The 27641-nt window shown below is 45.7% G+C and overlaps 2 protein-coding genes across 5 annotated transcripts in view; one reads left to right on the forward strand and one right to left on the reverse strand.

Moving 5' to 3' along the window:
* On the forward strand, positions 1–22016 carry WSB2 (WD repeat and SOCS box containing 2). Of its 4 annotated transcripts, none has more exons than XM_001925977.5 (9): positions 1–130; positions 7293–7461; positions 13228–13472; positions 13625–13756; positions 16575–16675; positions 17818–17990; positions 18718–18828; positions 18938–19045; positions 19664–22016. In XM_001925977.5, the coding sequence occupies exons 1-9, from the start codon at positions 109–111 to the stop codon at positions 19824–19826; spliced, it is 1224 nt and encodes a 407-aa protein (XP_001926012.1). In that variant the 5' UTR covers positions 1–108; the 3' UTR covers positions 19827–22016. The 4 variants fall into 4 exon arrangements, with proteins under 4 accessions (XP_001926012.1, XP_005670730.1, XP_020929503.1 ...); XM_005670673.3 differs by lacking the exon at positions 1–130 and adding an exon at positions 218–485; XM_021073844.1 differs by lacking the exon at positions 1–130 and adding an exon at positions 566–769.
* The window catches only part of RFC5 (replication factor C subunit 5), a 12225-nt gene continuing 5993 nt past the window's right edge, over positions 21410–27641 (reverse strand). The window contains exons 6-11 of the mRNA XM_005670675.3: positions 27170–27329; positions 26273–26354; positions 25809–25938; positions 25161–25238; positions 23938–23992; positions 21410–22548 (exon numbers count right to left, since the gene is read on the reverse strand). Of these exons, the coding sequence (XP_005670732.1) occupies positions 22452–22548; positions 23938–23992; positions 25161–25238; positions 25809–25938; positions 26273–26354; positions 27170–27329 (602 nt within the window). The 3' untranslated portion in view covers positions 21410–22451. The remainder of the gene's footprint in view (positions 22549–23937; positions 23993–25160; positions 25239–25808; positions 25939–26272; positions 26355–27169; positions 27330–27641) is intronic.

Genomic DNA, 27641 nt, shown 5'->3' on the forward strand with positions numbered 1-27641 from the left:
GGGGCCGGGGCCGGGGCCGGGGCCGGGGCGGGGGCGGGTGGCGCGGCGGCGGCATGAGGGCCGGTGGCCCTGGGGGCTGAGGCGCCCGCCGCCTGCCGCGGGCCGCGCATGTCCTTCATGGAGGCCGGAGGTGAGTGGGGGCCGTGGCGCGCGTTCCCCGCCGACGGAGCCGGGCCCGTTCCCGGGGGTGGGGCGCGGGCGCGGATTCGGTCGGGGCGGGGGCGGCGGAGGCGCGGGGCCTGGGCTGTCCGCGTCTCCTGGGCGGGGTGCGCGCCCGGCGCCCAGCTTTGTTTCGCTTTCGCTGTCAGAGGCCGCCACCCCGTCTCCTGCCGCCGACTGGACCGGAGGAGGACGGGCCTCTGCGTGGCGCGGCTTCCCACCCCCCTGGCACAGTGGGGGGCGCCGGGATCCCGACGCCTCGGTCCGAGTGGGACGTGGGGAGTGATACCCGAGGATGTGGGTGCCCAGGTGCCAGGTGACGCGCTGTAGGTCTGGATGAGAGTCCGCTCTGCCCCTTCCAAGCGGTGTGCCTGTGGACAAGCCACTTAATCCAAGTCCGTTTTGTATCTACAAAATGGGCTAATAATAGTATCTGCCTTAGGGGGTGGTTGGGGGCTTCCCAAACTTGCATAAAAATGGGGTCTGGGGTCCGTATTGAAAAAATATATTGTGAGCCTCTCCCAGTAGAGACTGATTCGTCGAGGTGGGGGTGGAACTGGGATGCTGATCCCTGGTGACACGGATGATGGGACAAGTTTAGGAAACACCGGTGAGTGAGGTGCTTACCTCTATTCTTGTTAACAGCTGTCATCAGAAAGCGGTATCAAAGTTAGAGAATATTGGATACCCTCGCAGGGTCAGCCCAAATGAAAGAACAGTCTCAGTGGGGATGGTGTACTTGTTATGCAAAGGCACGCCCTTCAGGCTTTTTCCTTCCAACCACATTACCCCTAAACCCCACTAATATAGAAATTTGGGGTGGGCTTGTGATTTATTCTGGGAGTTCCAGCTCTTGAATACTCCCGTGCTTAAAGGCAAAGTTTCTTTAGGGGAAATCCTCAGAAGGGGTCAGGCCTGGGCTCAGGATTTGTTCCAGAAACCCTTTTAATTCTTCCAGTGAAGTTCAAGCTTCATCTTGATCTGGAGGATTCTGATTGTGGATGTCTGTGTTTTTCCCTGGCTTGTTTGATGGAGGGGGGATGGTAGGTTGAAATCGGGGTATTCCCTGGGGTGGTGTTAACTTTTTAATTTGGGAAATGACATTTCTTTGTTTGCTGGAGTCAGGCATTCAGTGCTAGGTGCAGAGGTAGTTCTCTCAGCCTTCCTATCTAGATAAGGGCTTTCTTTTCAGTGAGCGTGTTACCCATAGAACTTTTTAAATGGCCCCTACTGTTTGCCTGAAATCTTTGAATCTTTTTATAGCTTCCGCTGTCATTCCATTGACTCCTTTTAGTTATATCTGAAAGTGATATGGAGCTAGCCTCCCTTTTTAGCAGGAATCTGTTTCCAGTTCTGGGTTTTTCCTCATGATTGATGACTGTGTTTTGGGATGTGGGCAGAATTGTTGAGAGCTGCCAAGCTACGGTTTAAAAAAAAAAAGGGCCAAGTTCTTTTGAAACTGAATAAAGCCCATTGTAATGGGATCACAATGGACAACAGTTAGATATCTTCAGAGCAGTGGTTAGAATGTATTTATTCATTCAGATATTTATTGAGTATCTACTATGTGCCAGGCACTCCCTAGGCCAACACTGGCCAATAGCAATATATTGTGAGCCACTATAGGCAATTTGAAATGTTGTGGTAGCTGCATTTAAAAAAAATTGAAACCGGGAGTTTCCGTTGTGGCTCAATGGAAATGATCCAGACTAGTAACCATGAGGACATGGGTTCGATCCTTGCCTCGCTCGGAGCCATGAGCTGTGGTGTAGGTCACAGACGTGGCTCAGATCTGGTGTTGCTGTGGCTGTGGTAGGCTGGCAGCTGTAGCTCCCATTCGACCCCTAGCCTGGGAACTTCCATATGCCACAGGTGCAGTGCTAAAAAAAAATTTTTAAAAATTGAAACAGTTGAAAGTAATTTTAAAATTATCTTTGTCAATTCAGCATATATGAAATATCATTTCAACATGTAGTGATTAATTATTGAAAATTTTTAGATTTTTGTTTTTGTACTAAGTTTGAAATACAGTGTGTCTTATGTACCAAATGGCCCATCTTAATTTGGACTTGCCACATTTCAAAAGGTCAGTCACCATGTGTGGCTAGTGGTTACTGTACTGGATAGCGCAGCCCAATAGCAGTGAACAGTTTGGAGTGAGGGAGGGGAAGAGAGAAACAGCAATTGCATAAAAACAAGTAAGCAATCAAGCAAAAGATGGGGGAGTTCCTGTCGTGGCTCAGTGGTTAATGAATCTGACTAGGAACCAGTTCATTTGTGGGTTCCATCCCTGGTCTTGCTCCGTGGGTTAAGGATCCGGCGTTGCCATGAGCTGTGGTGTAGGTTGCAGACATGGCTTGGATCCCGCGTTGCTGTGGCTCTGGCGTAGGCTGGTGGCTACAGCTCCGATTCGACCCCTAACCTGGGAACCTCCATATGCCGTGGGAAGTGGCCCTAGAAAAAGGCAGAAAGACAAAAAAAAAAAAAAAAAAAAAAAAAAAGATGGGTGAGTGATGGTTATAAAGAAAATTCAACAGAGCAAAGGGAAAGTGACTAGGCCACTTTGGGTAGTGAGGCCAGGAAGGTCTTTGAGAAGATGACGTCAGCACCAAGGCCTAAATGGTAAGACATAGCAACCCAGCAAAGACCTAGGGCAGCCAGGTAAAGTTTTTAGGCCGATGGATTCTGGGGCAGGACAGTCCCAAGCTTACCGCCAGCTGCAGTCATCATAGCTTCCATCCTATGTTAAGATGATTCTCCTTTCACAGAAGAAGCCCATAGCAAGTATCTTTCCACTTGGCCTGATTATCCAAACATATCCCAATGTTCAGTTAGTCCGCTTTGATCCACAGACCTTTTCACTGAGAAAGACCAGGGGCAGACACAATTCCAGATGAAGCTGGATCCTCTTGCCTCTGGTTTATTGTTTGTTTGTTTTTAAAGTTCTGCACTAATTATGGCTTCTCTTTTCCAGCAGCCAAGTTTAGCTTGGGCCCAGATTCCCCTTCAGAATTTCCTTAGTTCCTTAGCATTTTTCTTCTTTTAGTTCTTGGATTCCAGAGCCTGAAATAGCAGGAGATTATATCCCCAAGTCACAGAAATAGAGTGTGAAATCTGGGTATGGCTTATGTTTAAGAAGCATTTCATGTGAAATGTTTGGCAGAGGCATCGTGATAGTCTAAGGGGCTTCCTTTCATTTCTGTTATAGAGAGATATCATGTACATTCATTCCACAAATATTTACTGATTGCCTGCTCTCTGCCAGGAATTCTGCTAGGCACTGAGATAAACACACAAGGTCCCTGTTCTGTGGAATTGAGGCCCTCAGTTGGGGGGAGACAGATAATAGTCATAATGGTGATTGTTGCTGTAAAGAAAATGAAGTGAGGCGTTATGAAGGATGTTGACTTGGGAGCAGGGAAGGGCTGTGTAAGGAGTTGAGCTGAGACCTGTGTGGAGAGAAGATGCCAGGCACACAGGCATTCCAGTTGGAGAGAATAGCTGGTGCAAATGCCCTGAGGTTGGGACCAGTGGAGCACAGTCAGGGTATGAGAGGTGTGTAGGACTTCAAGGGCAGGGTGAAGATTTTATTCTAAGAGTGATTGGTCACTCTGAGAGGTGAGGAGAATGGGTGGTGGGGCCGGAGAGGGAACTGAGAGAGCAGTGGGAAGGCTGCTTGGTGAGATGAAATGGTCTTGATGAGATGATGTTGTATAGGTTAGAATAGCCATGAGATAGAGGGAAGTTAGGTTTACCAAGATGTTGGGAAGCAGACCCAATAAAACTTGTTGGTAAATTTGGTTTGGGAGGTAAAGAAAGAAGTCAAAGATGACCACTTTTCAAATTGTGTGGAGTCTCCATGGTGTCAAAAGGATGGATAATGTACATTTTGTAGAGGAAGCAAACCAAGGGTAATTAGTACCAAAACTTCTCCAATAGAGAAATCTTCACCCAGGTCAAGGGATGTACCTCTAGATCAGTCAGTGTTGTTTAGTATTTGAATGCATATGGTTTCTCAACCTGAGCACCATTGACATTTTGAGCAAAGTAAATAGTTGTTGTGGGGGGCCGTCCCATGCACTGTAGGATGTTTTAGCAGCATCCATGGCCTCCATCTGTTAGATACTAGTAGCACCACCCCTAGTTATGACAATCAAAATGTCTTCAGACATTGTCACATGTCCAAGGTGCAAAGTTGCCCCCAGTTGGGAAGCACTGCATGAAGGAGAAATTAACAGAGTAGGGCTTTATCTCCTTCTTCAGAAAATACCTGGAAAAAATGAGAATAAAGAAAACATCATGGGAGTTCCCACTGTGGTGCCAACAGGATCAGCTGTGGTCTTGGGAGCAGTGGGACCCAGGTCAGATCCCTGGCCAGGTACAGTGGGTTAAAGATCCAGCATTGATACACCTGTGGTTTAGGTTGAAACTTCAGCTCGGATCTAAACCCTGGCCCAGGAGCTCCATATGCCATTGGGGTGCCCCCGCCCCCCTCGCCGCCAAAAAAAAGAGAAAACATCACAGGATTGCTGTATAACATTGAGAGTTTTTTTGTTTTTGTTTTTGTTTTTTTTTTGCTGTTGGGACCACACTCTTGGCATATGGAAGTTCCCAGGCTAGAGGTCGAGTCTGAGCTACAGCTGCTGGCCTATGCCATAGCCACAGCAATGCCAGATCTGAGCCGTGTCTGTGACCTACACTACAGCTCACGGCAATGCTGGATCTTCTGATTCACTGAGTGAGGCCAGGGATCAAACCTGCATCCTCATGGATACTAGTTGGGTTTGTTTCTGCTGAACCCCAATGGGAACCCTGAGAGTTTTTTTTTCTTTTCTGTCTTTTTTTGCTTTTTAGGGCCACACTCCCAGCATATGGAAATTTCCAGGCTAGGGGTTGAATTGGAGCTGTAGCCAATGGCCTATGCCACAGCCACAGCAATGTGGGATCCAAGCCCCATCTGCGACCTACACCACAGCTCACAGCAACGCCGGATCCTCAACCCACTGATCAAGGTCAGGGATGGAACCTGCGTCCTCATGGTTACTACTCAGATTCTTTTCCACTGAGCCATGACAGGAATTCCCCTGAGACTTGTTTTTGATTTAAAAGGTAAAGTAGCTTCTTACCATGCAGATACTCACATCCAAGGAGTATGCTCAGATAGATAAGTAATTGTGTAAGTTAAAGATCACACTTGCAAACACGGATATTTCTGGGAGGAATTACCTGGGCCTATACAAATGCCCATTTAGACAGATCTAATATATTAAAGCCTAGATTTACACATATAGCCTCAAGGAAGGAATATTTTCTTTACAAAGGAAACTTCCTTAAATTTTTAAAAAGCAAAGCCACAAAGGCTTGATATGATTTATCAAAATTCTTTTTAAAGACAGAATTTTCAGCAGTACATTTTATTTATCATGAGGCAAGATACTCCCATGTATTTTCCCATAATGCATACACCAGAAAGTATTATATATACATACATGTAAATATTATATACATATATGCATCTTTACCATCTGTTTCATTGAATCCAAGATACCGTGGATAGTATTGCCATTATATGTCACTGAAAAAATACTGCCTATTTAACTATGAAAAGTCATTGCTTGACACATCCTCATTTCACCAGGGTCACACTGCGAGAAGACTTAATAAAGATGTGTCCAAATGTATGAAATAGAGGCTGTTTAAATTAGTATCTGTCTGGGGACAGCTATCAAAGGGTCAGAGTCTCCAAACTGCTCGAGTGGAACACACACACCAGACAGTGACCTCATTCAGAGTGGAAGCCAGTTCTTATGGTCATATGTGTTGCAGTCAGAGCAGTCAAAAATCAGTTCTCAAGCTTTGACAGCCATTTGGGGACCTTCCTCTGGAGGAAAGACTTGAACTAGGGACGGACAAGCATCGGTCCCATCCCCACCCTCACCGGAGATTGTGCCAGACCCCGAGAGAAGCAAGGATTGTATCACCCTGGTGTTTGAAGGAGGGTGTGCAGATTTTCAGGGGAGGGCCTGGGGCAAAGGGAAATTAGTTACTACAGGAGAGAAGGAAATTAGCAGGGTGGGACTCCTTTCCGCTTTGATAGTGTGAGATCTGGGTACGCTTCTCAGTTGCTACTAAATGGGGTTCTCATAAGCAGAACATGAGTCTGGGTGTGAATGCAGGTGAGTTCCTTGGCGCATGATATGTGTGGCCAGCATGTGGCAGGAGGCTGGGTCCAAGGGGCGGGGTGGGGTGGGAGGCCTGCGCTCAGCTGTCTGTATTGTATAGGCAGGTGGGCACCTTGGAATGAATTTGAAAGAAATGTCTTGATGTGATGTTTGTTTCAGCTGGGTCTCGAGAGGTGGGAAAAAACAAATCAGGAGAGGCTTGTAAAAGATCTGGGCAAGATAGGATGAAGGTTTAAGCCAAAACAGGTGGGAGGCTAGATCCAGTCTGAGGGACAGGGAGCAGGGCCAGTGCCCATGGCTTTAGGCTTGATGATGGGGAGGGAGGATGCTGAATAGTGAGGGGGATCCTTTGAGTTTCACTCATTTTTTAGTGTTATTTTATTTAATGAATTTATCATCTTGGCCACGCCTGTGGCATGTGGAAGTTCCCAGGCCAGGGATTGAACCCTGGCCAGTGAACCAAGCCACAGCAGTGACAGCACCAGATCCTTAATCCAGTAGGTCACCAGGGAACTCCCTCAGATACTCCTTCTTTCACTTGTTTCCCAGCGGCAGGTTCTTTGGAGAGACCTTCTTTACATTGGAAGGCCTCCTAATCTGCACCACCTAGCACCATCCTTGCCTATCTCCTTTCCTCCTCCCCAGGTGGTCATAGGAAAATGAGGCCTCTGTTGGCTGGGTTCACCCTTACAAAGGTTCCTCTGAGTCATGGTTAACCAGAGGTGGGGAGTGCCAGAAATGAGTAACCCCACTGGAATGTGGCCTGTGGCTACTGTTATTGCCCCAGGTCACTTAAATGACAACTCCCTCCCGGAATACAGAGTGTCACTTTCTGCCCTGGGGAGACATTGGCTTTCCTGTGTCTGAGTCAGCAGGGTGGTCAGATCCTGGTTCTGCACTTTCTCTGGGAAGTGAGGGTGTTTGTCTGAAGCATGCTGTCTCCTGCCCCAGAGGAACCGCTGCTGCTGGCTGAACTCAAGCCCGGGCGCCCCCACCAGTTCGATTGGAAGTCGAGCTGTGAAACCTGGAGCGTTGCCTTCTCCCCGGATGGTTCCTGGTTCGCCTGGTCTCAAGGACACTGCATCGTCAAGCTGATCCCCTGGCCGCTGGAGGAGCAGTTGTAAGTTCTCTCACACCTGGGGAATGAGGGCATCATGGGGGACAGGAGCACTTTCCAGGTGACTTCCCTGCCCAGGATTAGGAGGGGGAGGATGGCTGAACAGTTCAGGAACTGGTCAGTGTGGTTTCCAGAGTCCTACATTCTGTACCTATGACAGTTAATTCTGTTGTGTTAGCTCCACATTGGTTTTTTTGTTGTTTGGTTTTTGAAACAGTTTTATTGAAATATAATTTACATGCTATACAATTTGCCCATTTAAAAATGTCTAATTTATTGACTTTAGTACATTCACAGAGTTAGGCATCCATCATCATGATCAATCTTAGAACATTTTTGTCACTCCAAAAAGAAACCCACATCCCTTAGCCGTCACCCTCTAATCCCCCTCTGCTTTCCAGCCCTGAGCAACCTCTAATCTACATTCTGTCTTTATGGATTTGCCCGTTTGGAACATTTCATACAAATCGAATCATACACTATGTAGTCTTTTGACTGGCTTCTTTAACCTAGGATAATATTTACACGGTTATCCATGTTGTAGCCTGTATCATTTCCCTTTATTGCCAAATAATACTGTTTTATGGAGACACCACATTTTGTTTATAAGTTTATCAGCTGGTGAACATTTAGGTTGTTTTCACTTTTGGGTTATTACAAATAATGAACACCTGTGTTCAAGTTTTTGTGTGGATCTATATTCTTGTATATGTTTAATTGTTGGAAGAACTGTCAGTCTGTTTTCCAAAGTGGTTGCACCATTTTACAATCCCACCAACAATGTTGGAGATTTCCAAATTCTCCACCTCCTCACCAATTCTTGTTTCTGTCTGTCTTTTTTTTTTTTTTTTTTTTTTTTTTTGGTCTTTTGTCTTTTTAGGGCTGCACCCATGGCATATGGAGGTTCTCAGGCTAGGGGTCGAATCGGAGCTATAGCTGCCAGCTAACGCCACAACCACAGCAACACCAGATCTGAGCCGCGTCTACAACCTGCACCACAGCCCATGGCAACGCTGGATCCTTAACCCACTGAGTGAGGCCAGGGATTGAACTCACAACCTCATGGTTCCTCGTTGGATTCGTTTCCGCTGGGAACTCCTCTGTCTTTTTGATTATAGCTAAGCCATCTTGGGCCTGGTGTGTGTGTGAAGTGGCCTCTCATTGTGGTTTTGATTTCCATATTCTTGATGACTGCTGATGTTGCCCACCTTTTCTTGTGCTTTTGGCCCTTTGCATATCTTCTTTGGAGAAGTGTCCAGATCCTTGACCCATTTTAAAATTGGCTAGTTGTCCTTTTATTATCGCCAAGTTTAGTTTCTGATACTAACTAGCCTTTCTTTCTTCGAGTTGGGGCTTCCAGTGTCTGAGTGCTGTGAACTCCCAGTCAGATGGCCCAGCATCTGCATTTTTCATTTTTCCCAAGGCAACTCTATGTCTGTATTTATTTACTCAGCCAGCAATGTTGCAGATCTTCCTTGCCTGACCAGAGCCAGGGGCTGAGAATCCTGAAATAAATCAAAAATGACCTCCGCCCTTGAGGGTGTCAGTTGTTTTGCTTTAAGTATTTCTTAGAAGTCGCACAATAGATTTAAGTTTTACAGATTCAGTCTGAGACTTGTTGCCTTGATAATAGGTAATGTTGATGAGAGTTTCTGAGGTGGGTACTCTGCACACTGCTGGGGTTGAGGAGTATATACATTTATGTACTTTCTGGAATGAAGGCTGTCCAGGGACCTTAAAATGTTCTTGCTGCAATTAGGAATCTCAGAAATGAGGTCATCTATTTACATGCAATGATTTTCAACATAAAATTAATCATAATAGGTCAAAATCAAAATAGCTTAAAATCTGGTAATGAGAGAATGGTTAAATTGTGGCGTTGCCACATGATGCTTTTGCAACCATCAAAGATTGTTGTATATGTAGTTTTTTGTTTTGTTTTGTTTTGCTTTTTAGGGCCACACCTGCCACAAATGGAAGTTCCTGGGCTAGAGTGGAATTGGAGCTGCTGCTACTGGCTTATGCCACAGCCACAGGCATACTGGCTCCTTAACCCACTGAATGAGGAGAGGGATCAAACCTACATTCTCGTGGACACTGTATTGGTTTCTTAACCCTCTGAGCCACATGGGAACTCTTGATTTGACCTATATACATCATGAAATGATGACCTCAAAAAGTTTTTTGAACTCCTATTTTTTGTTTTTAGTCAAAATTTTCAGTTCCTTCTGTGCTCCGTTTCATGATAATGCCAAGCTCATTCATTATTGATTTCTCTAGTCTAAATACAAGGGATTTGACTTCATATCCAGACTTTTTTCTAATACGCTTTACGTTCTTTTAAGATTTTTTTTTTAATTACAGTTGATTTATAATGTTCTGTCAATTTCTGCTGTATAGTAAAGTGACCCAGTCATACATATACATACATAGACTCTTTTTCTCACATTATCCTCCATCATGTTACATCACAAGTGACTAGATACAGTTTCTTGTGCTATACATATACAGCAGGATATCATTGCTTATCCACTCCCATATCCAGACTTCAGTCTGATACAGATTTATAGTCTGAAAAAGGTTTTTAAAAAAAGTGTAAAATGGCAAGTCTGATATTTCCCCTGAAAAATCACTTTTGTAGTCAAATATAAATATTACTATTCATAAATATGCCTTTTCCATGTTAACTTGGGAAAATGGAAATTCGAGCATTAATCCTTTTTGTGTATTTTTTGTTTAGCATAATGAGATAAATATTGTTTAATGTGCAAAATAAGAAATCACTTAGGGAAAAATCACATTTTGAAGAATTATGACTTGAGGAAATGCTTACAGTACAAGATTCATTGGAAAAAAACAAGCTATAAAACTGTCTCAAATTCCAAATTTTTTTTTTTTAAAACATGTAAATGTAGGAGTTCCTGCTGTAGTGCAGTAGGTTAAGGATCCAGTACTGCTGCAGCTGTGGTGTAGGTTGAAGCTCCAGCTCAGATTTGATTCCCTGGCCTTGAACCTTCTGTATGTGCAGGTTTGACTAAAAAAGAAAAAAAAAAAAACAAAAAACATATAAATGTACACATAAATAAAAACTCATAGTGTAGCATTTACTGTAGGTAGAGTGGTATTAGGATCTGGATAATTTTTGTAATTTTCTCATTTCCAAAATTTCCCCTTGTTTCTCTATTATTTTTCTAGTTTAAAATAATTGTTATTGGAGTTCCCGTTGTGGCTCAGTGGTTAACGAATCCGACTAGGAACCGTGAGGTTGTGGGTTTGATCCCTAGCCTTGCTCAGTGGGTTAAGGATCCACAGCTCTGAGCCATGGTGTAGGTTGCAGATTCGGCTCGGATCTGGCATTGGCTGTGGCGAAGGCCAGCAGCTACATCTCTGATTAGACCCCTAGCCTGGGAACCTCCATATGCCTCGGGTATGGCCCGAGAAAAGGCAAAAAGACAAAAAAAAAAAAAATTTGTTATTTAGAAGTCCTTTAGAAGGGGCAGTCTGGGCCTTTATATTCGTGATAGGATTGTTACACATTTAAAAAAATCATGCAGTAAAGTACTTTTGATATTAAGCAAATAATTGATATTAACCAAATAAATGTACTGCTTTTAAAAATATAACTTTCAGAAACTTTAACTTTGGTGAAGTTTTTCTAATGAACCCCTCTGGCCTCGAGCTGCCCCATCCCACACTTACACCTCCCACCTGCCCCATAGCTCATCCCTTGACTTCAGTGACAGAGTCTGAAGTCCAGGGCATTTGCTGGGCACTAGGCTAGACACCAAGCCCTGAGTACTAGTTCCATTTCTGCCCCTGATTTTGTGACCCGAGGAAAGTTAACTCTACCCTTAACACGGAGATGTTAGTATCTCTTTTCTTGAGAAATTGAATTTATGATATTAAGACAAATTAGCATTAAATGTGCCTTAATGCCTTTGGAATAAAGTAGCTACAGATGTATCCCTTAATTCAAGTACAGAAATATAAAAAATAAAATATAACTTTGGTGGTTCCAAGCTGTCCTATAGAGCTCTGCCTGCAGCCTGCCTTTTGCCTGCTTCTTCCTGGATGGCATATCAGGCCCCAGTCAGGGCAGGTCTTCAGTGGGACTGCGTGTGGATGGGGCTGGCCTCATCAAGAGGACAGTCACGTGTTTTGTCACAATGACAAATTTTCAGACCTCATTTGGCCATTTAGATCAGGAGTCAGCCAACTTTTTCTATAAAGGCCAGATGGTACGTATTTTGGCTTTTTGGGCCATTCGTCTCTGTCAAGACTAGTCAGTTCTTCTGCTGGAGCATTAAAGCATCGGTGGATGAGATGTGAGTGCATGAGCGTGGTGTGTTTCAGGGAAACATGTACAAAACAGACTGCCTGCCCAGGCGCACTTTGCCAACCTCTGCTTTACAGTAAGACAGTTCAGAGCTGAAGGAGCCTACATTTGCCTCAGTCTCTCCCTTCTAGTTTTCTAAGTGAGCTCAGCTAAAATTCTTTAATATATTTCAACCACACAATTGACACAAATGCAATTTACTTAACAACTTATAGGAACAAATGTAACTCAGAAGAGGTTCAGTCTTATGTGTTGACTACAGGATTTGTCAAAGAAACGAGTCCCTGCTTTATCATGGCCATTTCCCTCAGTTTGATAAACCCTGCAGTGTGTTCAGAGTCACGGAGAAAAGTAGGGCTGGATACTCACACTGATAAAGCATACCATGGACAGGAAATGCTGCGCTTGCAGGCTGAACCCCAGGGCTGTCTAATTGCTCAGGCCTTTGAGAGACTGTCTGTGAGGCATGTGGCGGGCAGGGCCCTGTTTCTCGGGGACCGAGTCTTACTTGGCTTGCTTGGGCCTTCGTTGCAGTGTTGAGTGAGATGTAAAAGGAAAGGGTCGGGCTCTGAGACCTTGGAGGTCAGCGTACCTTCAACAGTTCGGTGAGTTCTTTCCTGACTACCCTGCTGCTTGGTTTCTGGGCTGGATGTACCATCAGAGAAGTTGATGAAAGAGCCTCCTTCATTAATTGGAACAAAGTGAATGAAGATGGACATCACCATGTACCAAGCAAACTGCCGGCCAAAAGGGTTTCTTTTCCCCCCTTATTTTAGGGCTGCACCTGTGGCATATGGAAGTTTCCAGGCTAGGGGTCAAACCGGAGCTGAGTCTGCGACCTACACCACAGTTCATGGCAACACTGGGTCCTTAGCCTACTGAGCAAGTGCTAGGGGATAGAACCTGCTTCCTCATGGTTACTAGTCAGATTCGTTTCTGCTGAGCCACAACGGAAACTCCCAGAAAGGGGTTTATTTTCCTGCTCCTTTGGGGTTTGCTGAGCTAGAGTTGGGCGGGGAGGGGTGGGGGGTGTCATCAGGCAGGAGAGTGGCAGACGGGTGTTCAGGCTTTAAGTTCTGTCCTAGTTCCAAACCTTCAGCGTGCTTTCTTTCTTGTGGGAAAACCTGAGTGCCTCTGTCTTTCCATGCACCAGCACTCAGGAGAACTTTCTGAGGAAGGGAACTGCTCCCTGGAGCATCTGTGATCTAGTTACCCCTCAAGGCAGGTCACCCCACTGCAGAGCTGTCACAAATGGGATGAGCCACGGCCAGTGAAGTCTCTGTTACACGAATTCTAAAAAGAAATAAAAAGTCTCATTAGAATTCACTAAAAGCCAATTTGTTTATAGGACTTTAAAGTCATAGATACCCCAGGATGAGAAATGGATTGACTTGGCAATTTCAGACTCATTAAGAACTCTCTGCTTTTCCTAGCATCCCTAAAGGGTTTGAAGCCAAAAGCCGAAGCAGCAAAAATGACACAAAAGGGCGAGGCAGCCCGAAGGAGAAGACGCTGGACTGTGGGCAGATTGTCTGGGGCTTGGCCTTCAGCCCGTGGCCTTCTCCACCTAGCAGGAAGCTCTGGGCACGCCACCACCCCCAAGTGCCAGATGTCTCTTGCCTGATCCTTGCTACAGGGCTCAATGATGGGCAGATCAAGATTTGGGAGGTCCAGACAGGTAGGTTGTTTCTGGCTGGGATTAGGTCCCGAAGGCTCTCATGCCTGTTCTGATCAGGGACCAGAGTCCTGATCCATTGCTGATGGGTGTGGCCATGACTGGCAGACAGGTGCTCCCTCTCCCACTGACTGGGTGCTCCTCTCTCACACCAGGGCTCCTGCTTTTGAATCTTTCTGGCCACCAAGACGTCGTGAGAGATCTGAGCTTCACACCCAGTGGCAGTTTGATTCTGGTCTCTGCGTCTCGAGATAAGACTCTGCGCATCTGGGACCTGAATAAGCATGGTATGGCACGACCTGGCAACTCCACAAGTGCTGTGTTTGCCTTTCTCTACCTGACCAGTGCCATTTTTATCCAGAACGGTGTTTCTCAACCTTTTCTTCTTTTATTGCCTCCAAAGGAGACTTTTTAGTCTTTTTTTTTTTTTTTTCTCCTAGTCTCCCTCCCATCACCACCTGGGAGATTTTCATATCAAAGACATATGTCTTCATGTAGTGAATGTGTAGCTATGCTTCATACTTTTAAAAGATAAGGTTTTACCAGCCGTCAAGAACCACTTTTCACCCCTGTTGAATGTACATGATGTAGAATAGGTTTGCTCAGCTCTGGCACCCTGGATGCTTGGGGCTGGCGAGTTCTTTGTTATGGGCTGTCCTGTGTGTTCTTGGATATGAAGCAGCATCCTGTCCTCTTACCCATTATATGCCAAGAGCCCCTTCTCCAGTTGTGACAACCAAAAATGTCTCCAGACATTGCCCATTGTCCACATGGAGGCCAAAGTCTCCCTAGGTTGAGAACCTCTGATCTAGAAGAAGTCAAGCATATTGGATACTTCATGTTAGAAATAAGGTTTCTGGAGTTCCTGTTGTGGTGCAGTGGAAACGAATCTGACTAGGAACCATGAGGTTGCGAGTTTGATCCCTGGCCTGCTCAGTGGGTTAAGGATCTGGCGTTGCAGTGAGCTGTGGCGTAGGCCGGTGGCTACAGCTCCAATTAGACCCCTAGCCTGGGAACCTCCATGTGCCGTGGGAATGGCCTTAATAAGCAAAAAGACAAAAAAAAAAAAAAAAAAAAAAGTTTCTTTATAAAGTAGAATCTAGTTCTAGAATTCTCTCAGGCTGGGGGTGGGGGTCAGCTTTTATGCAGTCAGCCAGATGAAGAATTCCACACATCTCTGGTGTTGGTTCTTAGTTGGGAAGGGAAATTTATTGCCCAGCCGTTTCTCCTTCATGTGGGCAGGGACACAGGCTTGGAGGGAGGGGAAAGGAGGAAATGGTGATGTGAACAGTTCACAAAGGGCACACTTATCGCTGATAGTGCAAAGTCCATGACTGGTCTAGCCCTCACACCCTTAAGAGAGACCTGTCCCTGCCCTCCTGGAAATGAGCCTGATAACTTGTCAGACACCTCAGGAGGGGCTTGTGGTGTCCTTTCTGAAGGCATCTAGTCACCCAGACCTCTCTGGGTACTTCCTGCCCGTTGCTGTGGAGCTTGTAGTCACGGTCTAAGGCAGGCCTCTGACTAGGAAGGCTGCTCAAGGACAGTGCCATCTTTAATGAATGTCCAGAGGCAGCTAGGTCCTTAAAGTGGCCTTGAAAATCTCTCGGTTGGGAAGGGAAGACTAGCTGAAGGGGCTGAGAGTGGGCAGACGGGACTAGGCCAGTTATTAGGGCTTTTCAAGGGAGGAGGGGACTAAAGTACTGTTCCCAGGTACCAGGCCCTGCCACCCGCCGTAACTTACTAACAGCTGCCTCGGGGGTAGTTACTCTTCTTATGTGAAAAAACCATGACTTTAAGAAAATGTATCTGTGTGTGTGTGTGTGTGTGTGTGTGTATACGCACACATACACAGACTTTATCATAAATGCCTATGTATGACCGTGTACGTTCTTCCCCTTTTTTGGCTTTTCCCCTCAAACTTCCTCATGCTCCCGTCTATTGCATTCCTGCATAGCCCCCTGCAGTCTTGTAACCCAAGCCAAGAGCCTTCCATATTTCCTTCCATGTTTGTTTCTGTACTTGTCCTATTCTTACACTCACATGTTTACATTTATGGGTTTTGGGGTCATTGTTTCGCAAAAATGGAATCATATTCTCCTCATTTTTTTGCATCTTGCTTTTTTTTTTTTTTTTTTTTTGCTTTTTAGGGCAGTACCTGCGGCATATGACAGTTCTCAGGCTAGAGGTTGAATCGGATCATAACTATAGCTACTGGCCTATGCCACAGCCACAGCAACACAGGATCCAGGCCACGCCTGCGACCTACACCAGAGGTCACGGCAATGCCGGATCCTTAACCCACTGAGCAAGGCCAGGGATCGATCCCGCAACCTCACGGTTCCTAGTTGGATTCTAGTTGGATTCGTTTCCACTGAGCCACAATGGGAACTCCCATCTTGCTTTTTTTTTATAGTTAAATGGTACTCCATGGAAAATCTAGTTTCTTAATTTCATTTGAATTAACAGCTGAAATACTACCCTTTATCCACCCATTCCTCTATTGATGGGCATTTAGTTTTTTCTAAAAAATGGAGACTAGAGAGGTTACATGAGTGACCCAGGGTTATGTGCTGAGTAAACAGTGATCCAAGGTTCAGACCGGAGCTTGTCTGCCGCCAGAGCTCGGGGCCCTAATTACCCCACACCACTGCTCACTTGGACACCCTGGGGGGATGAGAGGAGGGTGAGAGTGGGATCCTGGTGACTGGGAGAAACCATTGCAGAGTGTAAACCACGGAGAATTGAAGGTGGAATTTGGAAGGAGGCTTCAAAGTTATTGAGGTGGTTGGGGGATCTGAAAAGAATGTTCTATCCTATCAAAGGAGTTTCTCAAACCTGTTCTGTGGATAGCCTTTATTCCACTGACCTTGTGGGTTTTGGTGGAACAGTAGGTAATGATTTCCTTTGGGCACTGGAATAATGTATTAATAGATTTCAGGTGTTTATATCACAAATCCTGTTATATGTCGTTCTCTGCATTAAAGAAGTGGCTTGTGGGCTCAGCTGCTAGAGAAGCAGTGGACACACTGTGGGGAGAGAGGCACTACTGCCTTCCTCCATCTTCCTGATTGTGGCTCACTGTTTGCTCCGTTTCTCTGCCAGGTAAACAGATTCAGGTGTTATCAGGCCACCTGCAGTGGGTTTACTGCTGCTCCATCTCACCAGACTGCAGCATGCTATGTTCTGCGGCCGGAGAGAAGTCGGTGAGTCTCGAACGTGGGGTGCCCTTGGCTGTGTTGCTTCAGTTCAGCAAGATATGGGGGTCTGAGGTGGGCTGTTTTGTGAAAGAGTGAGTGGCCAGTGTCCTCGAATCCACCTGCAAAGCAGCCGCCATTGGAGGCACGGAAGGCACATTGGCTGTGGCCCCTCCTGCTCACCTCCCTTTTGATTTGCACTTTGACCTGAACTAGACGAGAAGGGGTGTTTGGGAGCAGATCACTGCGTCGTTGGAGGGTTGTTTGCCTTCACAAAAGGGGAAAGTGGTGCCTTTTAGATTTCTTTCCCCTTGGACTCTAGATTTTAAAAGTTGTAACCCCTGTGTGGATCCACATTTACTTTGAGCCATCTAATTTGAATTAGGATTTCTATTTCGAATCATGAAATGTACAGTTTCTTACTGAACTCTGTCCTAAAATCCTGTCTATCAAAAGAAAAGTACTGGAAACCCAAGAACAATTTGGGAACAGTTTGAGTTTCGTATTTGTATCGAGCTGTTGTTTGCTGTGACTGACTTGGGAAAGTTAAGAGTTCACTATTTGGTGCAGCCCAGGTGGTTAATCATTGATTTGAGGTTTGGAATTATGTGAAAGTGAGAGTTTTCTTAAAGGAAAGAAAATCCTTCTTTTAATGATTCTCAGAAAAGTTGAAAGTAATGAGCTCAGTAGTGGGGCAGATTTCTGTGGTCCTGTAAACCTAAGAGGGGGGCATAAGATGGCTTTGTCGGGTGCCCTGGAGTGCGCTTCTGATCCCTGTTTTTGGTTTGAATGAAAGGATAAGATAGCCCTTGGCCTAGGTCTTCAGCATGCATTGCGCTGTTTGCCAAGAGGGCTCAGAAGTCCCCCAATCTGTTTTAGCTGATGTCATTTTAGTTGCCATTTTCCTGAGGTTGGTTGGCTTAACTCTCCCCTAAAGTCAGCTCCTGAGAATGTGTGTTGCTTAGGTCCCTCAAAATTCAGACACGCCGCTTTATTTAAACCTTTATGATACATTCTAGAGGAAACATAGCAAAAGAGGGGGTGGCTTCCCTCGGCCATGGGGCCTGGAGAGGCATGGCCGCACCTTCTCCTCTGTTCACGTCCTGAGCACTGTGTTTCCACGCTGACCAGGCACCTGTTACTTTCCACAGGTCTTTCTGTGGAGCATGCGGTCCTACACGTTAATCCGGAAGCTAGAGGGCCACCAAAGCAGCGTTGTCTCTTGTGACTTCTCCCCCGACTCTGCCTTGCTTGTCACGGCTTCTTACGATACCAATGTGATCATGTGGGACCCCTACACTGGCGAGAGGCTGAGGTCACTCCAGTAAGGACCACATCCCTGCTTACGGCTTTCTGGTGGGGTGACTGATGAGAAACCTGTCTTGGCCCAGGACACGGGAGGGGACAACATGGGTGAAAGGACACAATGTGTTCATGCTTATTCTAGGGCAGCAGTGTTTCACTGTCAGTTAAGTTCTCAGATTAGACCTGAGTGCCTTCAAGTCTCCTGATAGAGGAGGCTCTTCGCTACTCTGGATTCAGGGTTATGAAACCTCACAGTGACTCTTTCTTTCCATTTACTAATAACTGTAGTAACAAGTTCAGAGTGATCCTCTTATTGAAACTGTTATTTCCAAAGTGAATTTTCATGTTCTCACCAACTTGGTCTACTTTTCCCCTTTGTCTCTGTTGTTTTCTGAAGCAAATAATAGGTAGTCCTATAATTATCATGTATCTTAGCCTAAAAAAGACTTTCAGTTTGTGCTGTGGCATGAAAGTGAGGGCTGACCTACTTTGCATAAGGAAATTAGCATAGGGAGTGTTAGTAACCCTTCAGCCCCCTCCATGGGACACTTGGAGCTGTGCGAAATGCACTTTTTCCCAGTCTTCTCTTCCAGTCTGCAGATGCCTAGGTTTTCCATATGCGGTCCAAGATGTGTCTGGCATCTTTTCATGGTCATGCAGTTTGGCCTCCTGCCTAGGGATGAAGATGGGAGGGCGGAGTGGCCGTCCCTCCAGGCCTACCTACTGTCCCGTTTCCTTCTCCTCAGCCACACCCAGCTCAGCCCCCCCATGGATGACAGTGATGTCCACATAAGCTCCCTGAGATCTGTGTGCTTCTCCCCCGAAGGCTTGTACCTCGCTACAGTGGCAGATGACAGGTAAGGAAGAGAAACATCTTTACACAGCCTCAGAGCCAGTGTGGAGAGGACATGGAGCATCACCCTTGGGGCCCGTCTGCTGACGCACACGTGTACCTTCCTCCTCCAGGCTCCTCAGGATCTGGGCTCTCGAACTGAAAACTCCAATTGCATTTGCTCCTATGACCAATGGTCTTTGCTGCACATTTTTTCCACATGGTGGAGTTATTGCCACAGGGTATGTATCTGTTAGCTGAACAGATGGGTAGCGATTTCTGCTGAGTATACTGTGGAGCTTTTTAAGGAAAGAAGGCATCTAGAATATTCTTGCCTACGAAGAAGCCTTTAAGAAAATCTATTATATAAAATTGTAATATTCTTTCTGCCAATGTAGTTTATCATTTACTTTTCATATTTAACCTAAATGTAATGAAAGATCTACAGTTCATGCTACCTAATGGGCCACGTCCATTACAGAACTAATGGAAGCATACATGAAGGTGATGCAGAATTGACAGGGAAACCATTTAGGGCAGGGGCCCCCTTAGAGGGAACATCCGTGATTCAGTAGGTGATACTCTGCCCTGTTGCGCAGGAGCCCACAGGATGATTTATAAAGGGCTGTGCTGACAGAGAGAGCACTTTGGAATCAAAGGGGTCCCGAGTTCTCCTGATCCTTTTAGCAGCCTTAATTATTTAGCACTGCAGCTTTTACATCTGTTTCCAAGGTCCAGGTTGCATTTCACTTCCTGGAGTCTCCTGCACATGGAAGGCAGAGTAGAAACAGGACTGCCTATCACAATGAAAACATGTTTCCACGGTCTGTCTTAATGTGTTGGTTTCCATTTTATTTCAGGACAAGGGATGGCCATGTCCAGTTCTGGACAGCTCCTAGGGTCCTGTCATCACTCAAGCACTTATGCCGGAAAGCCCTTCGAAGTTTCCTGACAACGTACCAAGTGCTAGCACTGCCAATCCCCAAAAAGATGAAAGAGTTCCTCACGTACAGGACTTTTTAAGCCATTCTCCATAGTCTTGTTTTCCTTGTAGCAGGATGAATCTTCCTGACAAAGGAGTAGCCGGAGTAATGGGCCAAACATCTGGTCGTGGATGGAAATAGAATTTCTCTTTGGGATTGTGAATAGAATGTAGCAAAACCAGATTCCAGGGGATCCGTCACGGGTCTTTTCTCCGTGACATGTGAGAGTCAGTCAGAGAAGAGGGGATTCCACTCCCGAGGTGACAGAGCCTGAGGACCTTGACTCTTTAGCCCACCTACACACGGCAGTGCCGTTTTGATTCAGAATGCCGTAGCTGAGAGGAGCACCTGGGCTTTGAGCCCCTCTGTGGTAACAGAGAAGTTTCAACTCCCTTGACTGGGTGTGGCTTCTTCCAAGTGTCCATCTCCCACTAGTCAGAGTGGCCTTGGCCTGGGCAAGTGCTTGCCTTCCTCTCGCCCCCTCTGACGGTCTGCTGGGAGGTATTACTTAGCTTAACGAAGTACAGGTGACTCAGAGGCCGTGCTCCTGACAGACACTAGAATTGGGTTTTTTTTTTTGTTTTGTTTTGTTTTTTAAACAATGGTGTGCATGTGCAGGAGGTGGCAGATTTGTGTGTCAGGTTACACAGGATGTATCCCTAAACTGCATGACTGTTCAGATGGCTACTGACTTGCCAGTTGTTTGCCATCCATTAGCATATTTATTTGCTGTTCTCAACACATGTTAAGGTACAACTGTGCTTTTCTCGATGGTATCTAAAAACCATAGTACTTAATTCCAACAGTTGTGAAGATGTCTCTTAGTTGTGTAAAGAATCCGTGTCATCACTTCAGCTGATTTCCTCCTGTACAAGATCTGACTTGACTGCTTCACCTCATTGGACTCATCAGCCAGTTTCAACTCTACTCCCAAACAAAATTAGCTCCTCAAAAGTACTGTTCTCCTTCAGTGGCGTATAGTTACCTAATCAAGACACCTCATTCAAAGTCTGCCTTTGGAAAATTTAATATATTTTAAATTATTTTAAAAGAAATGCAACATCTTATCCTTTGGCTTTCTTACTAGGTGCTTTGTGGAGGCCTGTGTACCATATATAAACGTGTAGAAAAAGCAGAGGAGTTTCTCCTCTGCCGCCTTTGTTGCTGAAAGAAAAACATTTCAAGATGAGAGGTTTTCATTGAAGGAAAAAAGTTTAAACATTTTGGCTCGCTGTTTCATTTTTTCCATTAAGGAACAAGAAATCACCTTTTAAAACAAGTGAGTACAGGAGAGCTGGGAGTGGGTCGGGCAAAATTTAAATCTTGTGGCTGTCTTGAAATACCATATACAGCATAGTCCGAGAGGCTCTGGGCAGCTTCCTTAAAAAGATTCCCCCATCCTCCCCATTAGCTTCAAACTTTGCTGTCCCCCTTGGGCAGCAAGTCCTGCGTGAGTGATGGGCATAACCACTTCTCTTGGTGGTGTAAGAACTGGACATCTTTGCAAAGAAATAGCCTCCAAAGAAAGCTGATTCTGTGATATCAGTGATGGAGGAGGCTTTTTCATATGAATGCAGGTTGAACAAGTCAGTGTCTGTAAGTGGCTAAGGAAGGAGTCACTGGTTAACATGTCAAGCTGCTTTATTTTTACTGGGAAGTACACCATCATTAGTGCGGCATAAATGCGCGAGGGTAAACTGCTCCACTTGTACACGAGTCCTAATCCTTTCAGCAGCTGCACTTTAGGGTCAGGCTTACTCTCCTGTGCCCCAGGTTAGACAAGTCATGTTGGATGATCTTTGGCCCCAGTGGCATCAGTTAAAACAAATGTTTTCTCTGCTCTTCACACTACAATTAGGAACCTGCTAGCAACTTCTTCAAGAGAAATAAAAAGGCCAGTTTTTAAAGTAAGAAAGTTGAGTGCATTTTATAAGAGTATAATAGTTTGGGCCAGAAACCCATTAACACCTATTTAAAGTAGATGGAGATGGTGCCACAGATTAGATTTATAAACAGTTCTGGAGAAGTTCTTTTTACCTTGAGTTAGAAGATCCTTGGACCATATTAGATTTGAAAGCCTGATGTTCCAAATGGCATAGGCCAGTTTCCAGTCATCCAAGCAACTGAAAGGTAGAAAGCCTTAATTAAGGCTTTTGCTTTTTTCCTGCCTTATAAAACACAAATGGGCAGTGCAGTAAGAGAGCTGTACATTAAAAATGTTTTGGGAGTTCCCGTTGTGGCTCAGTGGTTAACGAACCCGACTAGCTTCCATGACAACGTGGGTTCAATCCCTGCCCTCGCTCAGTGGGTTAGGGATCCGGCATTGCTGTGAGCTGTGGCGTAGGTCACAGATTTGGCTCGGATCCCACATTGCTGAGGCTGTGGTGTAGGCTGGCAGCTACAGCTCTGGACCCCTAGCATAGGAACCTCCATATGCCACGAGAGCAGTCCTTAAAAGACAAAAAAAAAAAGTTTTATACATTCCTGTCCAAGCACTAACAAACATGGCACTTTTTAATGTCTGCCCACCCATGCCTGGAATTTCCAAAACTGGGAGTGACTGTGGCTTCATCCCATAGCCTGGGCAGCAGTTCATCTGTGACTGAGACCCCTACTCTCCAGTCACTTCTGGGCCTGAGAACTGGCAGTGAATGGTCCTTGGCATCTAGGCCTCTGTGACAATCAGGTCTCGGGTGACTTGAAAGGCGGCAATGAGGGAACTCAGTTGGATCTTCTCATTGGTGCCAACTGAAAGTCTGTACCTAAAAGAAATCAAACAAAAGGTAAGGAGACAATGACAACTGCCTTGACGAGAGAACAAGAGCAATCAGACTGAAAATCTGGCTGGTGGAAGACAGAGGAGGTCACAGATTGGTCACAGAGGAGGTCACAAGTAATCTTGTATGTGTCCCCTAACATTTTCTTTGCTGCCTCATACACTCATTTATAAATTTAGTTCCCAGAGTTCCTACTGTGGCACAAGGGGATCAGTGGCATCTCTGGAGTGCTGGCAGGCAGCTTTGATCCCTGGTCTGGCACAGTGGGTTAGGATCTAGAATTGCAGCAGCTGCGGTGTAGGTCATAACTGCAGCTTGGAACTGATCCCTGGGCCTGTGAACTCCATATGCCACAAGGAAGCCAAAAAAGGAGGAAACCCCCCCCAAAAAAACAAAAAGATTCCTTTAATGCGTAATGCTTAAATTAGTGTTTCTTTACAAAATGAGTTTAGTCAGCATTTCAGAACAAATCAAGGAGAAGTTAAAAACTTATGTTATTAGAAAGAAATCTGATTCCAACTGGGGAGGAAAAATTAAAATTGTTACCAGTAGCAGTGTTCTGAACTTTGTTTAAACTCTACATGGATATGCAAAATTTATGTGATGAGGATTTCTTTTTTCACCTGCAAAATGTATCAGGAGGAATTATAATTGAGATTTTCTTCCTCCCAATTCACTGGGAAGTTTGGTTGCCAAATCTGTGGGTCTGTTGTCTAGCCAATAAAGCAAGACACTGGAATTTCATCTTGCCACCTTTTAAGTGCCCAGCCATTGAGAACAAAATCATGATATTCACAGTGTAGCGCTAAGAAGTGACCTAATTGGTGTGTGTGGAAAGGCAATGATAGCAAATTAGAGTTGGCCTACGTGGACATCTATTTTGAACCCAGTGCTTTTGTCTACTTAAATGATAGCTGCCAGCTTCACTGGGGGCTAATCACTGTGTTTTCTGAACCAGGCAAAGTGGAAAATTGAGTTTATGTTTACTTTCCCCACCATATGCTTTCATATGCCAAAATGCCTTCTTAATAACAGCTGGATAGCTGGTCGTCCCCAAATGACCTTGATGTCTGAACTGAAGGAGGCCTCCCAGATAATGAGAGCATGTCCACAACCAAGGTGGAGCAAGCCTTTGAGGTCTGAGGAGAAGCCTTTATCTCAAATACATAACTGAGTTGTACCTGTCCTTGTGTTTATCCATAAATGTTCTTTAAATAAGCGGCTCCCATCCTTCCCCATGCCCCATTCAGTAATCCCACCCAAATTAGACTAGTATAGGAATGAGTTAGATACAACAGTGAAATTAAGTAGGGAAAAACAAAAACCCAAACAACTCACAAGGGAGGAGAAGAGTTAAAATTAGGAAATACTTACTCAATGTCTGCCATTTTGGTCAATAAATGTATTCGAACTGAAGATGGAAAGTCAACTGGGGGAAAAACAAGATCAAATGAGTGGGGTCTGTCTGTCGCTACCTACTATTTAAGGAAAAAAAATCACAGAAGATCACATCACATAGATAATGCTAATCTTCTCCTGAGGCCCCAGATCTCATCATCACACCTCTAAGGAGGCACAACATGAATAGGTTTTCATGGTTTCTATTCACTCCATGTTGTCTTCATAGGGAAGCCAAAAAGAAAAAAAAAAGCATTCCGAAGTGATCATAAGAAAATGGAAGAGCCGTCAAAAACAGCCCTTTCAGCAACTGGGTCACTCCATAAATTAACTTGTATGTTGAAATCTCAGTTGCCATCCCAATTTTAAAAACAACTGATTTTTTTTTTTTTTTTTTTTTTTTTTGGTCTTTTTGCCATTTCTTGGGCCGCTCCTGTGGCAGATGGAGGTTCCCAGGCTAGGGGTCCAATCAGAGCTGTAGCCACCAGCCTACGCCAAAGCCACAGCAACACGGGATCCAAGCCGCGTCTGCGACCTACACCACAGCTCACAGCAACGCCGGATCATTAACCCACTGAGCAAGGGCAGGGATCAAACCTGCAACCTCATGGTTCCTAGTCGGATTCGTTAACCACTGCGCCATGACGGGAACTCCAAACAACTGATTTTTAAAAGTCAGTTCATGCTCAGTTGGCAGCAGATCAGGCAGAGCAGATCACTTAGATCATCTGCTGTGCCCAGGGAGAGGCAACTGAACTGGTCTGGGGTGATTTGTATATACTGCTGAGCTTGAGAACCAGTTCTCTACAGCAGGTAGAACCAAGCGTGGAACTTAAAATTGTTTAGTGGAGACTGCTTCGGTTTTATGTGAAGGTAGATCTTCCTTCCCCCTCTCTCGTTTTGGAGAAAATACCCTTTTACAAATATGAAATAAAATATACTAGCTATTACTGTAAACACAAACCCTTGGAGGACATGTTAGCCTTCAGGAGTTTCTTTCCTCTTTCCCCCCAGCATTTTAGAGGTCAAAGAGCATTTAAACAGTAAGTAAAACTGAAAATGAGGGGTCAGGCTTGTATCTCTTCATTCCTATTTCTTTGCTTCCAAAGTGAAGCCTCATGTTCCCTTTTCAACCACCCTTATTCCCAAAGCATGCAGCCTTCCGCACAGCTTCCCAGCCAGGGAGCGACCCAGGTTACCTCTGTGCACAAACAAGTGTATCTCCGTCAGGATGTCATTTAATGCCAGTCCCTTCAGAGTTTTCAACTCCATAATATCTGAGGAGGAGCAGTTAAGGTAAAGGAAACAAGTTCCAGAACAAACACACTGCAGGGAATTTGGAATCCAAACCCTGATGAATGACTTTTGAAAGTAGGGCTTTTCATCCCAACACAGCTGTTTTCCAATTTGAAGGTACACATGTTGGATCCCAGTTCTTATCTTTCTAGTCTCATCTCCAGTAAGGGCCTGCTGAGAGATACAGCTGTATCTTTGTCCAGTAGAAAACTGAGCCACATGCATTCCCCAAAAGACTGCATCAAGAATAACACTGACCACTTGAAAATGCCTGCATCTCCCATCCCAGGTCTAACTGCTTCCCTTCCAAGTATGAGTGAAATGGCTTCAAGCCAAACCCAGGTCAGGGCCCTTTGGGAAGAACTTTGGGGCACTAAAAACAAGTGCCCATCCCACCCGCAAACATCCTGCTCCCAGAACAGGCTGGAAGGGGGCACATGCAGCCAGCTATCTTACAAGGAGGGTAGAGATGCTGCCTGCAGCCTGAGCTCCTGGGGCCATGGCCAGGCCTCAGGTACTTAAGGCACCGAGCCTGGTCAGAGAAAGGATACTCCTGTAGGCCGTGGTGAAATCCTGATTCAACATCCAGTCTAGAATGTTGGCGATGTCTGACTTGAGTGGGTGCCCTGTGCAGGTGTACACGGTCTCCTCTGTCACCTTCCCAAAGGCCATGTTGGTGCTCTGCAGATGGGGAGAATCCGGCATGGCTGTGGAGGCAGCAGTGCAGCTGGGGGGCGGGCACAGGACAGCTCGAACCGGTACACTGCTGAGGGGCCTCATGGGAAGATGCCACGGCTTGTTGGCTCTGTTACTGCCGCCGAGTCCCTCCCTATCTTTCCCTCGTTTGCAGCAAGTTTTTCAATTAAAACAATGGTGGCAGTATGACTGACATGTTATAAGATCAAGATCTCACCAGTTCCAGATTTCTGAATTAACACACTAGTCGTGTTGTTGCTCATGTCTTGAAAAACTATTCTGAAGCAACGACTAAGGTTTGTGGCAAGTTGTACTGTACCTGCAAAATATTCAGGGCCCTTCGCATATCTCCACTGGAAAGTGTTATGAGCGCTTTCATCCCATCTTCGCTTATATCAACTCTAAAAGGAAATGGCAGAAAGGTTTTAGAGGCCCTGGGAACATAAGCATTCCCCAAGGGAACACGATGGCCTGGGATGATCAAGGCTTTGAAGCAACACAAGAAGAAAAGGTAAGGACGGAGTTCCCAACACTCCCCTGGTCTACAGGATCCAGGCCTCACTGGGGATGTGAGCCTCAAGTTAGCAGTCACAGCTCAGATCCAGAAAGACCCTATTTAGGACCAAGCCCTGCTGTGCTGAGCAAGCAGCTTTGAATTCTGTCCACTGCGAGGGAGAGGGCACTGGCTCTGGGGTCCCAGAGTCGAAGCACCTCCTTTCAGATCAGCAGTAGCTCAGGGTGGCTACTGGTATGGCATGTGATTACACACAATGTGATGTCTCAGACCTTCCCTTCTAGGTACAAAGGGCTAGAAGCATCTCAGCAGAAGGGACTTGGCAGCTGCTGTCTCCAATGATAAAAGAAGAGTAGGAGGGAACTGGGACAGCTTCCAGAGGAGGAGGATGGAATCAAGAGAACCAAATGCATTTTCTTTTCCTTTGGCTGCACCCCCAGTGTGTGGGAGTTCTGGGGCCAAGGACTGAACCCGTGTCATGGCTGTGGCCCAAGCCATAGCAGTGACACCATCAGATCCTTAACCCACTTCACCACCAAGGGAAATCCCCAGTTGACGTGTATGAAGAATGTCTGTGAGATACCAGTCTCTCTCCTGAGTGGTTTACAAACCTTATCACCTTTACAAATGTACCAGCTGGTCGCCTTATACTACACTCAGTCCCCAAGGCCCTCCCCTTGCCCTACTTTCTAACATACTTACTTCTCTTCTTCTACAACATGTTCCAGGCGGGGAACCATGAGTTCAGGAGTCAGGGGGCCGAATCGGAACCTTGTACACCGCGACTGCAAGGCGGGAATGATCTTTGACAGATAGTTGCAGATGAGGCAAAATCTGGTATTTTCAGTAAATTTTTCAATCACTGGCAAGGGAAAAGAAAACTACCTCACATCCATTCGGAGTCTTCAAAGGACCCAGAAACCCAGAGGGTGTCCCTGGAGGGGGTCAAAGACTGGAAATCAGCCACTCTCTTTCCAGACCTGGTGAATGTGTCACCTCCTCAGGACTGTACAAAATGCTTCCTTTTCCATGGCTGGCCACGATTCTGGCACTCTTGCCATGCCATTCCATTAAGATAGGAAACCTAGTAATCCTGTCCTTTGGCATAAAGTTCTGTTTGGCAGATGGATGATGCTCCACCTTCTAGTGGGTGGGGGAGGGGGTGCTTTTTGTG

This window comes from Sus scrofa, chromosome 14, assembly GCF_000003025.6.
Source record: "Sus scrofa isolate TJ Tabasco breed Duroc chromosome 14, Sscrofa11.1, whole genome shotgun sequence".
Lineage (NCBI taxonomy): Eukaryota > Metazoa > Chordata > Mammalia > Artiodactyla > Suidae > Sus > Sus scrofa.

Coding starts and splice junctions, on each gene's coding strand:
- WSB2 (XM_021073844.1), top strand. CDS start 721: ATGCTGATCCCTGGTGACACGGATGATGGGACAAGTTTAGGAAACACC. Junction 770..7,292: donor GACAAGTTTAGGAAACACCG/GTGAGTGAGGTG, acceptor CTCCTGCCCCAG/AGGAACCGCTGCTGCTGGCT. Junction 19,046..19,663: donor GGTGGAGTTATTGCCACAGG/GTATGTATCTGT, acceptor ATTTTATTTCAG/GACAAGGGATGGCCATGTCC.